We start from the raw sequence: 14319 nt of genomic DNA, 5'->3' as shown, positions 1-14319 counted from the left end.
CAAGAAGGCATCACAACCGATGAGAATAGGGAACTGTTGGAATGCTACTGCAAATGTAATCCCAGTGTTACAGATATTTGCAATCCCAGTGTTGCAGGAAAAGGATGTGGGACCTATGAATATATATATGTATAAAGTTGTAATTTTTGTGTTGCATGGGTGAAACCATAAATGCATACTTTTCCATGTAGACATTAAACCCTAATATATTGCCAGAAGCTTCAGCGAGCTGGAAGACAGAGATACAAATGACCACAGGCATGCAGAAGCACATGCCAAATGTACAAACTGAAGCTGTGTTTTTCCAGCTGTTGAACCTGAGAGAAAAAGAAAATAAACTTGCAGTGTGTCTTTCTTGCCAAAGGGGTACAGCCTCATCTTCCTACAATGACTGATATTACTACCAAGACGCTGCCAAGCCAATGTAAACCTCAGGACCAACACTATCCCCACAGAAAGGGAAGCGAAACCGCTGTGAAACAAGCATCAACAACAAACAGAGGTTTGCACTGCCATAAAATGGCTCACTGTAAACTGAAGGTCAGAATTAATGTCAGACAAGTGATCTGACACGCTGCCTTCCGAGAATTCACAAATCCAGCTTAAGTTGCATGGGGTGAAATAAATGTGCAGTGTATAGAGGAGATCACATCAAGCGTGAAGTCGCATAAAGACAGAGCTTTCAAATGTGTCTGGCTGTTTGTATCTCGATCAAAGGCTTCCTTGCATTAGTATGTCGGGAAAGCTTTCACCACAGATCAGAATATTGAGTCCCTGTTGACATCTTCACAGACACTGAATAATATCGGATGCTGATTATTGTGGTCCAACCCGATATGTTTGTTTTGCTAGCCTAGCTGCACAGTCTAAGCAACATTTCTCAGTATGGTACACACATAATGAGAGTGAGTGCATGAAACCAAATGTTTACACTGTAGTAGTGCAGTAGCGACAGTACTAGTCCTGGAGTACTTGCACTAGTAATAGATAGTGATTTTAGCAGCAGCATATCATCGTTCTAACAAAATAAACAACGTACCCTTTCATTTGTAAACACACACATGTTCCTATACACTGAGTCTACGCTCTCTCCTACTCACGCACTCAGTAGTTTTCAGCGAGGGAAAAAAAACCGTGAAAACTCAAGTGGGTTCCACTTGCTGTGGGCAGTAACGCTGTATGACCTTCACTCCAAAGCCAAACATGTCCAAGTACCAATTTAAGTTCTGGGGCAACTCTTTCAAGGTTGAGCTTTAAATGTAAAGAGATGCATCATATTAGGCCTACCTTGAACCTGGTGGGTGTCGAAGAAACAATTATCCAAGCATCATTACCCGCATTCTGTCCTGCATCCACACCACTTACCGGGCATAAGTGAGCATCCACTACTGCGGAAGGCATGTCCAGACATGCAAAAGCGCTTCTACTACACACAACTAAGGGGAAGCCTGCACGATGCAAATGGTCACATGATTTGGGAAACGAAATGAATGTTTGTTTGTTTGTTTGTTTGTTTTTCCATAGTGAGTTGTTTTTGTAGCCATTAGGTCATTTATCGTTTCTCAAAATGTTCCCCAGAACATCTGTCCAAAGCAGGTATAGGTGTTCCACACAATAAGTCACACTCAGATAAACCAGAGAGCTAAAACAGCACTGACATAATGCAATAAATATTTAGCCAAAAATCCCCCATCAAAAAATTATGAATTATGAAATTATACAGTTTTATTTATATAGCGTCGACTTACAACATCATCTTGCTTTATACAGCAAGGTAAAAGACACATAAAAAATGTTAGAGGGAAAATAATCATAAAATCCCCTATGAGCAAGCACTTAGTGATCGTGGGAAGGGAAAACTCCCTTTTGACAGGAAGTATAACCTCTGGTAGAGCCAGCATCGGGGGGAAGGCAGCTAGACATCTGCCGGGACCGGTTAGGGAGAAAAAAAGGACGGCTTGGTGAAACGAGGACAGAACACAAACATGAGAGAGAAGACAAAACTTTATAGCAAGCAGTAGTAAATTATGTGGGTGGTGAAAAGAGGGGGTGGAGAAGAAAGGGTCAGTGCATCATGGAAAGTCCCCAGCAGTCTGAGCTGATTGCAGCATAACTAAACTACAGTTCGGGGTCATGACATCCAGTCCTGACTCATCAAAAAGCAAAGTTTTAAACCTAATCTTACAAATAGAGATGTTGTCTGTCTCCCCAGTGTAAACTGGGAGCTGGTTGCACAGAAAAGGTGCATGAAAGCTGAAAGATCTGCCCCCCATTCTACTTTCAGAAACTCGAGAAACCACAGTTAAGTCAGCAGTGTGAGAGTGAAGTGCTTTATTGGGATTCAATGCTATTTATGTGAGAAGAAAGATTTTAAATTCAAGTAGTCATTTTTTAAAGGGTGCAAATAAAGAGAAGCCAATATGGGAGAAATATGATCTGTCTTTGTAGCCCCGGTCAGTACTCTCACTGCAACATTTTTTTACCATCTGCAGGCTTTTTTTCAGGGAACTTTTAGAAAAACATTATAGAAAGAATGTATAATAGGCCAGCCTAGAAGAAACAAATATATGAATCAGCTGTCTGAAAAAGTAGTCTTATCAAAAACGCCACCTGTACAGGGGAACAGAGTGGGGTGGAAAGTGTCACATTAATAATAAGATGAAGTAGCATGCAAAATTAAATAAAAATACAATACTTCTGAATGGTAATTGGGTTACTTTCTTTTCAGCACTCGTTAGACACTCTATGCTTGTAATAAACCCCCTATTACTGTGTTATAAGGAGGTTTGCAAAAAAACCAATATTTTGTTTTACCTATATGTTCTATGCCAGCCTTTTATAATTTTTTTGTCAGCATTTTAAGGCTTCATTAGTTTTACATGAAAATGTTGGCTTTAAACATGCACATGTCCCCATGCAGGTTTAATTACAATACAGCTGTTGTGTTCCCAGTGACCTTGAACAGATTCCTTGGTGGACTGATGGACAGGAAATAACAATCAAATTTGATAACTGATTAATATTTTCAAGCAAAACAATTGAAAACTATACAACGACTAAACTAAACATCCCAACTCCTCTAATTTCAGGATTTACCATGTTGGTATTACCTTATATTGTTGGAGATATATTAGTAACATGAATTAAATAAACTATTAATAATACAAACCTGATTTATTCACCCGTGGACCTTCTTATCTTTTAGAGGATTGTAGGGGAGCTAAAGTCAGCAACAGATACAAGGTGTATAATGCCAGGAACACCCTGGGGAGATTACCGGTCACTCAAAGGGCTACTGATGTATTATTCTTAACATTATCTTTACTAAGATGGGGAAAATGCAGTTAAAACCCAGACTTTTTATTTCATTTTAAGGCTCCTTCACAACATCTAAACAATAGATAAGTTCCTAGCCCCCAATGACTAGTTCCACTTCACTGCTACACCCTTGTGAAAAATAACAAGCAAGCTTTAAGAAATATTTTAAAAAGCACCTGTTGGAGCAAAGTTCTCTGTGAGAGAGCAGCCACAGGGAATGCATAAGTAATGACGAGAATGGAAAGTGGAGTGTGGGTGGTGGGATTAGGAGGGCAGTTGGTATCAGAGCAGGAGGTAAATAACCCTGGCTCAGTCCTGTCTGAGAGCAGACCTGTCTCTGCTGTGGCGCGCTCCAGTTTGGAAGGACAACATGCATACTCCACTCTATGTGGGGAGAATGTGAAAGCGCTTGCTGCCATGGCAACAAGGCAGCTCCACAGTCTCCAGTCCCCATTAAGAAAGATGGGTGGCAACGTGGCTGTAGCTCAGTGGTGGTGTAGCATGACATGCTGAAAGAGCCTATTGAAAGCCAGTGAATTTAGCAGTTAATGAAAAGAGCAAAAAGGGACAGCAGGTCCACGAGGCAGGCGATACCGACCCGTCCTCTTGTTTTGGGTCCTGCGTGCTCTCGTGAGAGGTGTGCGAATATTAAATCGACTCAGTTTTCACTGTTTTGAACGGGGGATATTGTACACTTTGGGCTTCTGTGAGAGATTATCACAGGAGTGGAGGTTTAATTACAATAGAGCAATTGTTGTGCTCACAGTGACCTTGAACAGAGTCCTTGGGTATCTAAAGATGAAAGGAATGACGTGTAAGCGAGAGGATGAAGCACTGAAATGTTTAAAAACAAATGTTACCCTGGGTCTTTGTAAAAAAAATAAAAAAAATAAGCACATTTAAAAAAAATAAGCTGTTGAAAAAACTTTTCATAGTGTCAAGGTCAGCTGTAGATTTTAGGAAATGTTTTGTTGATTCAGGGTCTGAAGGTTTTCCCTACAAAACACAAGAGCTAAAAAATGATTCATAGTTTAAGCAGCTGATGCTTGATGTGGAGGAGTAGACAACCTTTTAATCAACCTGTTACATCAGAAAGATCAGAAAGATTAGCATTAACATTTTCAACAGACATCAAACAAATGCATTCTATCAAAATGGGTTTATTTTTGCCATCGTTATATACGACAGATTCCCATGGCGACAAAACATCACTCTAAAAGTCATTCCTCTCAGTCAGATGGTGGTGGTTTTACTGCAGGACACAATTAAACTGAGTTCTTTAACTCTGTTTCATGTAGATACTGTGCATGTGGTGGGAGCCAAATTCAGCAGAACAAAACAGATTTCATCCTGAGTCCAAGTGCCAAGACTCTTTTCATTCAGCTGAAAATAGCAAGCCACTGCTTACGCACATCTCCAGAACATAGTTTAGGCAACTAAAGGATTGGGTGGGAGTGATTTGTGGAGGAGGAATACAGCCACTGCAGGAGCTCAGTGGGGTTCGAACCAAATGAATCAGAAAGACACCAAATTGTGAATAAATAAATAAATAAGCACACTGTGGAGCCAGGAAGTAAAGTTAATGTTGGCCTTTTAATCGCAGTTTCTAAAGACATTCGCAAGTGTTTTGCTGGGTGGTTTGTGAGCCAAGACAGGAAAGAGTAATGAGTAATAACCTCCCCTAATAACACAGTCTTCTTATATTTATCACTACGACAGAGTCAAAGTTACTACAGACACATTTCCTCTGTTATGAGCACAACATTTGAATATTCCTGTCAAGAAATCCATCATGGACTGAAGTGACCTCAGTGACTCCAGTGACAGACTGCCAGCTCCTCCCGTCATACTGGACTGTAGGCTCAATACCAAACTCACACAGCAGGGGGCTGTTCATCAGCCTCTGTGACTCTTGAGCTGTAGCTCAGAGCTGGATAGATACTTCAGTATGTTGCCATTTGTCTCTGCCTTATGCTTTAAACTGCCTTATGCCATCCAGCAAATCCCAATATGAGTAAATGTTATAAACACAGGCATATGGAATCAGATTAAAGCAATGTAAAACGCTCAAAATTTACTGTTATTAAATTTATGAAATATTCATGACCCCTTTTGAACTAAAGAGTTTAATAAACACATTTAGTCAAAAAGCTGCAGATTATGCTCATCTAACTAACTTAAAGCCCAGCTACAGTCATGTGAAAAAGAACGTTTTTGCAGCACTATGCAGTCGCGTGTACCCCACATGCTTCAGTAGCTTCTAACAGGACCTTCTGCGGGAGTGGGCGTCCCAGCAGTTTCGGTATGACTATCAGTCTCTCACATCATTGCAGAGGAATTTTGGCCCATTTTTCTGTACAGCGTTTCAGTTCATTGAGGTTTGTGGGCATGTTGTTGTTTATTGCTCACCTCTCTTCATGTTCCACTTCAGCATTTCGAGGTCTGGACTTTGACTGGGCGATTGCCTCACCTCGATTCTTTTCTTTTTCAGCTATACTCTCGTAGATTTGCTGCACTTGGGATCACTATCCTTTTGTTGCATGACCCAAATTCTGCCAAGCTTTACTTTAGCTTTAGGACAGACGGCCTCACATTTGATTCTAGAAGAGAGTCCTGTGGTTGCAAAACAAACCCAATTCATTATCCCACCACTACCGTGCTTAAGAGTTAGTATGAGGTGTTCGTGCTGATATGTTGTGCATTATGGCCAAAACATTGTGACATACAAAAATTACTTTTTCACATGACTGTACACGCTCTTCTTTTTATTCTAATTATATTTAGCAACTGTTTTAGCATTTGATCTTAGCCCAGTGAATTGCTGACATGTAACCAAGATACACTCTCTTGAGATAAAGGAAACCGAAGTCACAAGTAAGCCACAAAAAGACAAGCGGCTTTCTAAATGATACCAGCAAGACAGACATATTTTTTTACCCTTCAGCTTCTCACCAAACATGAAGGAGTTTCCATCTGATTTTGCTCTATACCACCATAATCTAAGAAAGAGAGAAAAGGCTGAATTTCTCTGCAGTATCCATGGTTGTCTTGACAACTCAAGCCACTCACTGCCTAGAGCAGAAATCTACTGTATTCAGAAACACAAACCCAGAAACCCGCTGTTATGTCACAGAAAATGGTATGAATGCTGTACTGCTTCATTTCAATGCACACACTCACAGTCTCTCTGTATGCTTTTATATCACTCATCTTGAGTTTGTACGCGCCTCATATTCACATCTATTTTTATAACAGGAAAATGAGCTCCTGCACAGGCAATGTACTATTCTGGAAAATGAGTTCACATCATACGCATTCTTATTCTTCAACTATCCTAGAAAGCCCTTTAATTGTTCATTTATTGGAACTGTAAAAGGAAATAACCTCAAATAGTAAACTGCTGATCAGACTAATCGACTGTATGTAAGCTATTGAGCCAATGCCATTAAAATTCCAATACAAACAAAAATAAATAAATGAAAATATTCAAACCACTCTTCTTTTGAGCAAAGGGCCACTGAGTGCAGCGTCACTGTTATTACAGTTGTCTAAAATAACTACAAGAACTGGGTAGAGGTGGCAACTACATGTACTTCAAGGTAAGACATATAATAAAAATAACAGCCTGCTTTGAAAAAGTTTAAAAATTCAATTGTTCAGTCCCCAAACCTCTCTGTAAAAACAGCCCAGGGCAACGACTCGACCGCTAAATTAAATTATCCCAGTCCAATCACAGGTGCCACAAAAAGTGACCTACAGATTGTTTGATGGTTTTAATGTGATTAGGTACGTGTGAAGAAGATTCAGTTCAGTTCAATTCCATTTTATTTATATAGTGCCAAATCACAACAACAGTTGCCTCAAAGCGCTCTAAGGTAAGGTAAAGACCCTACAATGATCTTTACAAAGATGGGCAGACTGTGGTCGTAAAGGGACAGCAACAACACTCAGGTAGGTTGTGGTGTTTAAATAATACTCAGTTGGTACTAAGGGGCCTAAAGTGTGCCAAGAAAACATCCTAATACCACCACCATCAGCCTGACCTGCACACACAAGGCAGGTCATGCTTTCATGATGTTTATGCCAAATTCTGAAACCACCATTCAAATGTCGCAGCAAAATTCTAGTCACATCAGACCAGGCAACACTTCTATTGTCCAATTTTGGTGAGCCTGTATAAAATGTAGCCTCATTATTCCAGTGCTGTTCTTCCGCATACCTTTGTTGTAATGAGTAGTTATTTGAGTTACTATTTTTACCCACTTGCTGTATATTTTCCTCTTTTTCAGTCCACTATCAGTAAACCCTAGAGATGGTTGCGTGGGAAAATCCCAGTAGATCAGCAGTTTCGTAACACCCAGATATAAATGCCTAAATACACTGAGATGCTGCCATGTGATTGGCTAATTAGATATTTGCATTAACGAGCAGTTGAACAAAATAGCCAGTGTGTGCATTTGATTTACCGTTAATTAGCCAAGTAAATCCCACAGAGGTTAGAAAGCTCTTTTTCCAATAACTAATAACTATTTTCCATTATAGCCCATTAAAAACGGACATTTTATATGAAACAACCCTGATTTGTTTCCCCAGAAATCTCTTTTCTTTTTGCCAAAACATAGGGTTAAACATTAAGGTTAGTTCTCTCAGACATTTTTTTCTCCAGTAGTAACATGTAAAGTTTTTAAAAAGCAATAAACTAAATGAGAAACCATTAGATAAGTGCTGATCTGCGCAGCTGAATAAATTCTGTGCATGTAGGTAGCGACATTAGGAGCCAGCAAAAGTTTTTATGTGTGTGAATGTGCCCATGAAATATGTGTTGCCTTATGACATCCGTTAGAGCAGTCACTTATCTCCCTCCCCAGTCAACAGGTCTCCTCTTCATCAACAGCCCTTTCCACTCAGGCAGAACCCAGCCAGCCTGTAATTACTGATGCCACTTGAGAGGAATACCAACAGGCACAGACACACCAGAGAGGAAAAGCATCAGCAGCGAGCACTATTTCAGCCCACAGCACCTTTTCACGACTTCAAAACACCTGGAGCCTGCTGCTGTTGTCTGTGTGTGAAGAGCAGCAGCACCACCTGCCACTGCGGAGGATCTAATGACCAAATAATGAGTGTAAGGACACAAACTTACGGAATATTTTAGTCTAGTTGAGCCCAGACTGTTTACTTCATTCCTTCTGGCTTGTACATGGCTGTCTGAGAAATCCGTGAGCCTGTACATGACTTCCTTGTTAAAAGAGCCAGACAGAGTGGCAGGAACTCAGGCTGGACACATCAGGTTGATAACGAATGGCATGTGACAGGTAGGAAGTAGATTTCTGAAGCAGGGCATGACAACATAAATATACTATGAGCGATACATTTTTGCACCCAGCTCACCTCCTCTAACCTCCATTATTTCCTTTCATGTTTTAAAAATTGATATTTAAATTTATTTTTACAAGGCTACATGAGGAATCTCTTCCAGCACTTCCATGCTTAGTGGCACATTTCCATTTATGGAAATGTAGGCGATCATCAGTGGGATTTACATACTAATGCCAGGAGTATTTCTAACTACAAGCGATTGCAAGGTCTTCATTTACTTCGGCAGCTGAGAGGTTTTGTAAAATATTAAGAAGTTAAACACAAAAATTTGCCATTAACTACGGGGATAAATGTCCCCTTGAGCTTTCCTAAAATCTGTCTCTTGCACTCTTTTTTTGGATGCGAGCCAGAAGATGTCAATAATAAAATCAATTACAAAAAACGCTTCAACTCCAAACTGAGCTACACTCACTCATCAGAATATAGCACAGTGATACTCGTGGGCAGTGTCTGCCCACACTTTCTTCACAACAATAAGCTACATTTTTCTATTCCCTATGGCATGATGCATGGCAGCCGCATGTGAGGGGGGGCGGGGAGTCGCTCTGTAATCTGGGAGTACCATCTGTGGCTGTCAGCTGAAACTGCCACTTAGTGGGCCTAACACAATCACCATGTCAACAGTTGCCAACACTTGGCGCTTCCACAGTCCCCTCGGAGCACATGTGACATGCCAGAAAAGTCTAAGCATGGGAGAAATGTCTCAAAAACAAGCTGAGTCAAGCTGCTGTTAGAGTCGGATTGATTCATGTCACGGGCACACAGCGATTGGTTCTCGGCGAGGATGAATGAAAATCACAAAGAGACAAATGTAGGCATGTTACCATGTAGTGATCTCTGTGATTCATCACAAGAGGCAGAAGCCTGATGTCTGCAAGACCAACAGATGTACAACAGGTGGAGCCAAAGTCTTATTAATAAGAAAAATAGGATCAGTAAGCTGCCATTTTTACACAGTGTAATCCTCTCACGACTGAAGTCGGCCCATTTACAGATTGTCATCAAGTTACACAGTAGATTTCATCACAGCACATCTAGCAGGCATTTTTGGTACTTTAGCACACAGAAAAAAATGCTTAACAGTGTCTTTGATCAAGGAAACTGGAGTAGAAAATGTCCATTAATGCATTTTTTATAGCAGAAATTGTCACAGTACATTTCCTCTATAAGCTCTCATAATTAAATGTGTAAACACTTGATAATGCCATCTGTTATTAAATTAGGCCAATTAGTAGGAATTATCATAAGATCTTAAGTGGTTTTGATTCCACGGCAGCTTCAATCACCTTTGCACAGATCATAGGGCATTTTGCATATTGTGGTATCATCCATCCATCCAGCCATGTGGTGTTTTTCCATTTGTTACTCCTCTGCTTCAATTTCTCCCAAATGTTAGTGCTAATGATAAGACTACAATCAGCTATTACAAAGCAGCAATAATCACACGTTATCATTAATGCATGATTCCCACTGTGAGCAATGATCAAAAATTTTGAGTCTGAGCATACAAGTCTGAGGGTACGTATTTAATACAAAGACATACTTGATGGCGTAATCTCATTAATGCAGGATTAGCAACTTAAACTTGTTGCAGGCAAAATGTTTAAAAAAAAAAAAAAACACTGCATAATAACTCAAGCAGATGGAAAGGAAACTAGAGTCTTGCACCTTCTCCCAGCTCTGTCTTCAAGTTTTTAAAAAAAATAATAAAATAAAAAATTTGCCCCAGTAGACCTTGGCCAATCACAACGCACATCCCCCAGGAAATGACTAGAAAATAAACGCTTGGAAAAATGACATGAGCACTTGTTAATGCCTGGTTAAGCTGCTGCTGAGACACTGTCAGCACCTTTAGATGGGACAGAAACTTACATATCTATCTCCTAGACTCTGTGCCTCCTTAAAAGGGGAAATGTTCGTGCATTAGAGATTTGTTGCCTCTAATCTTGTTGCCTTTCATACCAGATCATGTGAGCAGTGCAAAATGTTATTATATATTATTATTAATATTATTTTAAATATTTTTTCTTTTAAAGTGGGGGTGGTTAAACAGAACAAAAAAAGGTGCAAGAAAAGGGCTCTTTAATCTTCATATTCTGGCTGTTCTTTTAAATAAAATCCTGTCTTCTCTGGTTTCCTTGTCTACTGAAACTTTAAATACTGAGTTAGCCAAGTTAGACAGTCACCCTTAATCTTGAAAGACAATTTTAAAAAGGAAGCAAATCTTCTGTCAATAAAAACTTAGCAGATACCATCATTTTTTCCTTGCACAGGACCTGATTCTGAAAGCAGCATGTAGACATACGTGCAGAAATACAGTGTGTGTGTCAGAAACACAACAAATCCAAATTGAAACAGTTCATATTGGTGTGTCTCAAACTCAATGCAACCATCCCAATTCTCTTGTGCTCTGACAATACCTTGAAAGGGAGGTGTCTGAGTTCAGTCGACGTTATATTTTTAAAAAGAAAACAAATTGTCACTCAGTGCCTGTTCAGAGTTATTGTGGGGCCATTCTTCTGTGCAGCATCATCTGACCCTGGATCGCTTGACAACAATTGTACCAGCAACCATATCATACACAGTCCTGTTGTGCTGGAAGAACAGAAGAGTGATGAAGGCTGGGAAGAAGAAGGCAATGGAAAAGTTCTTATTCAAGGCTCGAACAGTCGATCTGAAGAGGGAGACAGAAACAGTACCGTTATGTGATGTGAGGCTGTTTGCATGCACGCTGTGACTTCTGATGGATAATCTTTAAAAAAATAAATAAATAAATACTCACGCAGAAAGAGAGACATTAGTTGCTGGCACGACAAGAACCCTGTTAGGCTGAACCAGAACTGATGAGTCACATGTCACGACTCTGAGTCCAATGAGAAACTTTCCGGGAGTGGCTCCTCCTGCTCCCCAAATGCATATGATCTAAAAAGAGAAACGTGTATCAGCTACCAAACATAAAATACATTTTCCACAAACAATTTAACAAGTTACGGTCGGTAAAATATCACTGCTAGATGTCAGCAAATTGCAGTCGACTGAGTTCAGTCTTCTTCCTTAAGTGCTTAACTCTAAGTACGGTGGCCACGGTAGAACAAACAACTCTGGCTGCTGTTCGTCTGTAGTGAGTGGAAGCTTTCAGTCTGCTACCTAAGCTGTTGATATGCTGGTGTTGTAGTCCATTTATGTTGGAGGAGGCTGTAAAACTTTGTGAAAGGACTCCGATAAGAGTCAATGAGTCAGTGAAGCTCACTTTTGACTGACGACAGCGACACTGAGGTGAGTTGATATCTCAGACTTTTTCTTGCTGGTTTTGCCACTGCTAGCTGCTGTTAGCCTCCATTAGCTGCTGTTAGTCAGAGTTAGTGAAACTTTCTTTGAAGTAAATGTAACACTGTTGGACTCGGACACTTACCAACCAGACCCTCATATGACGTGAGATGTGTAATCAAACTGTTTATCAGAGCGAAAGTGTGACTTTTAGGAAAATTGAGCCTAACATTAGCTGGCATAATGTTAGCTTATAACCCGCTGTTGCTGTTGTGTAGCCGGCTTAGTGGCAGCTGTCCAAAGACAAGAGGGTCGCATGTCAAATCAGCTGACAGTAAGGGACTGTGACAAAATCAGGAATGAATAAACAAGTTTATGTAGGTTTTTGTATGTTATTGCACTGACAAACTGGCACCTGCCCATTTTAATGGAGACGCTCTAAGGTTATGAGAACACAGTTTGTTGGAAGACGGAATTACACACAGAGCAAAATACTTAGGAGTACGACAGCCCCTGGTTCCCCTAGCAGCTGTACCCTTAAGACCAACATCCTAGTCAAGACTCCAGATAACAGCATAAAACTTCTCCGTGTCCACTCACCTCATAAAAACAAACTAATATCCGATACACAAGAGCAACAAGCATCATTTTCTGCAGCTCCTCCATCGATGTGTCTTCATCGATTTCCTCCACTATAAAATGCATGGCGAACTTGGAAACATCTCTGAAAAGTGAATGAAACGATACAGGTCTAAAGAATGTCTTAGTCTGATTACGAGTCTCCTTCTTGAAGGGATAAAAATAAAAAAATTTAGAAAAACATAAATACACAAGGCTCTGTCAGTGCGCCCCAGGGTGGCTGTGGCTACAATGTAGCTTGCCATCACCAGTGTGTGAATGTGTGTGTGAATGGGTGGATGACTGGATATGTAAAGCGCTTTGGGGTCCTTAGGGACTAGTAAAGCGCTATATAAATACAGGCCATTTACCATTAAAGTCCAAAGACATGCAGCTTGTGGGGATAGGTTAATTGGATAATCCAAATTGCCACTAGGTGTGAATGTGCAAGTGAGTGTGAATGGTTGTCTGTCCCTATGTGTTAGCCCTGCGACAGACTGGCGACCTGTCCAGGGTGTACCCCGCCTTTCACCCTATGACAGCTGGGATAGGCTCCCGCGACCCTGAAAAGGATAAGCGGAAGCGAATGGATGGATGGATGGCATAAATACACAAACTCACTTGATTCCACTAAGGTGCATAATACTGATGATTATAGTTGCTTTGATGAAAAACAATATGAAGAAATCCACCATCTCAGCCATTAGTCTTTGGAGAGGAGAAGGAATACTGTACTCTCGGCCTGGAGAAAAGAAGCAAAGAAGTTTGTTTTATTAAGGGATGCCGGACTGCCTTTCAATTGTTTTTAAAGGCGCTCAGTCCCAGAGGGTCATCATAACCCTCAAATGTAGTGACCCTTGGAGTTAGGAAAAATCGGATATGGTTATACTGTCTGTAGCAGCTTTTACCTGGTCTCGGTGCATTTCCATTCTCCCTCGCCTGCTGCTGCTGCTGCGGCTGAGCAGGCACTGCTGCCCCGACGATGGTTTCACCTGCACGGCCGCTCGAGGAGCCGGCCGCGGGTGGGTAAGGAGGCAACGGAAGACCAAACGGATTATTATGCCAGTGCTGGGAGTTGATATCAAGAACGGTCGAAGTCCCGTTAGGTGGCTGTAAACAGTAAGGGTAGGACATGGCTGACGCTGCTAGCCAGCTTTGCCAGTTCACATATCCACTGTAGTACTGCCACATCCATGCCTGTAGTTTCTCGCAGTATCGTGTCGTGGCACGGCTTTCTTCGGCGTCCTTCTTGCCGTCAGTGCTGCCCCGGTTGTCTTTTCTTTGGGTAACTTCGTCAGATAATGGCTTAACTTGACTACCACAAGGTTTATTCTTTCTCTTATCGACATCCATACTTCTGTTTTCTTTGTCGGCCATGTTTGATCGCGTTGCGTCACGTAACGTCATCTGGACGAAGAAAATAAATACGTGTCAAGATAGAGATATTGTAAAGATATGCGATGTTATGGATTCAAATAAATTGAATAATATTTTTCAATTTAAAAAAATAAAAAAAATCTCTATTTATAATTCACGTTAAACTGTTACCCCTCCTCCCCTCTCCACCTAGCAGGATGTAGTGGTGCCGCCCGATAGTTGCCTGCTATTACGGGAATCAACCACAAGGGTGCAGCATATCTGCGAGGTAGAAGTTGCAGTGATAGTGAGACATTTGGGGTCTTCGAGTTCACACAATTTAATATTCAAATGAGAAAGTACGGCAGCAAAAGATTTTCA

The 14319-nt window shown here is 40.8% G+C and overlaps 1 protein-coding gene across 1 annotated transcript; it reads right to left on the bottom strand.

Moving 5' to 3' along the window:
* Positions 1-10208: 10208 nt before the first annotated feature.
* Positions 10209-13989, bottom strand: fam8a1b (family with sequence similarity 8 member A1b). The gene is made up of 5 exons (XM_026185412.2): positions 13491-13989; positions 13204-13324; positions 12565-12688; positions 11480-11619; positions 10209-11371 (listed from the first exon to the last, which is right to left on the bottom strand). Exons 1-5 carry the CDS (start codon positions 13987-13989, stop codon positions 11227-11229), a joined length of 1029 nt encoding a protein of 342 aa, XP_026041197.2. The 3' UTR covers positions 10209-11226.
* Between the last annotated feature and the right edge of the window lie 330 nt (positions 13990-14319).

Source organism: Astatotilapia calliptera, chromosome 11, assembly GCF_964374335.1.
Source record: "Astatotilapia calliptera chromosome 11, fAstCal68.1, whole genome shotgun sequence".
NCBI classification, from domain to species: domain Eukaryota; kingdom Metazoa; phylum Chordata; class Actinopteri; order Cichliformes; family Cichlidae; genus Astatotilapia; species Astatotilapia calliptera.
This window is presented reverse-complemented; position numbering and strand designations above follow the sequence as displayed.

Bases quoted from the DNA above. Each gene is read 5' to 3' on its own strand.
- fam8a1b (XM_026185412.2), bottom strand. From the start codon at position 13,989: ATGACGTTACGTGACGCAACGCGATCAAACATGGCCGACAAAGAAAAC. The intron at 13,325-13,490 runs GTAAAAGCTGCT...TCTTTTCTCCAG, and splicing joins TGGAAATGCACCGAGACCAG to GCCGAGAGTACAGTATTCCT. The intron at 11,372-11,479 runs GTGAGTATTTAT...CTCCCTCTTCAG, and splicing joins ACTAATGTCTCTCTTTCTGC to ATCGACTGTTCGAGCCTTGA.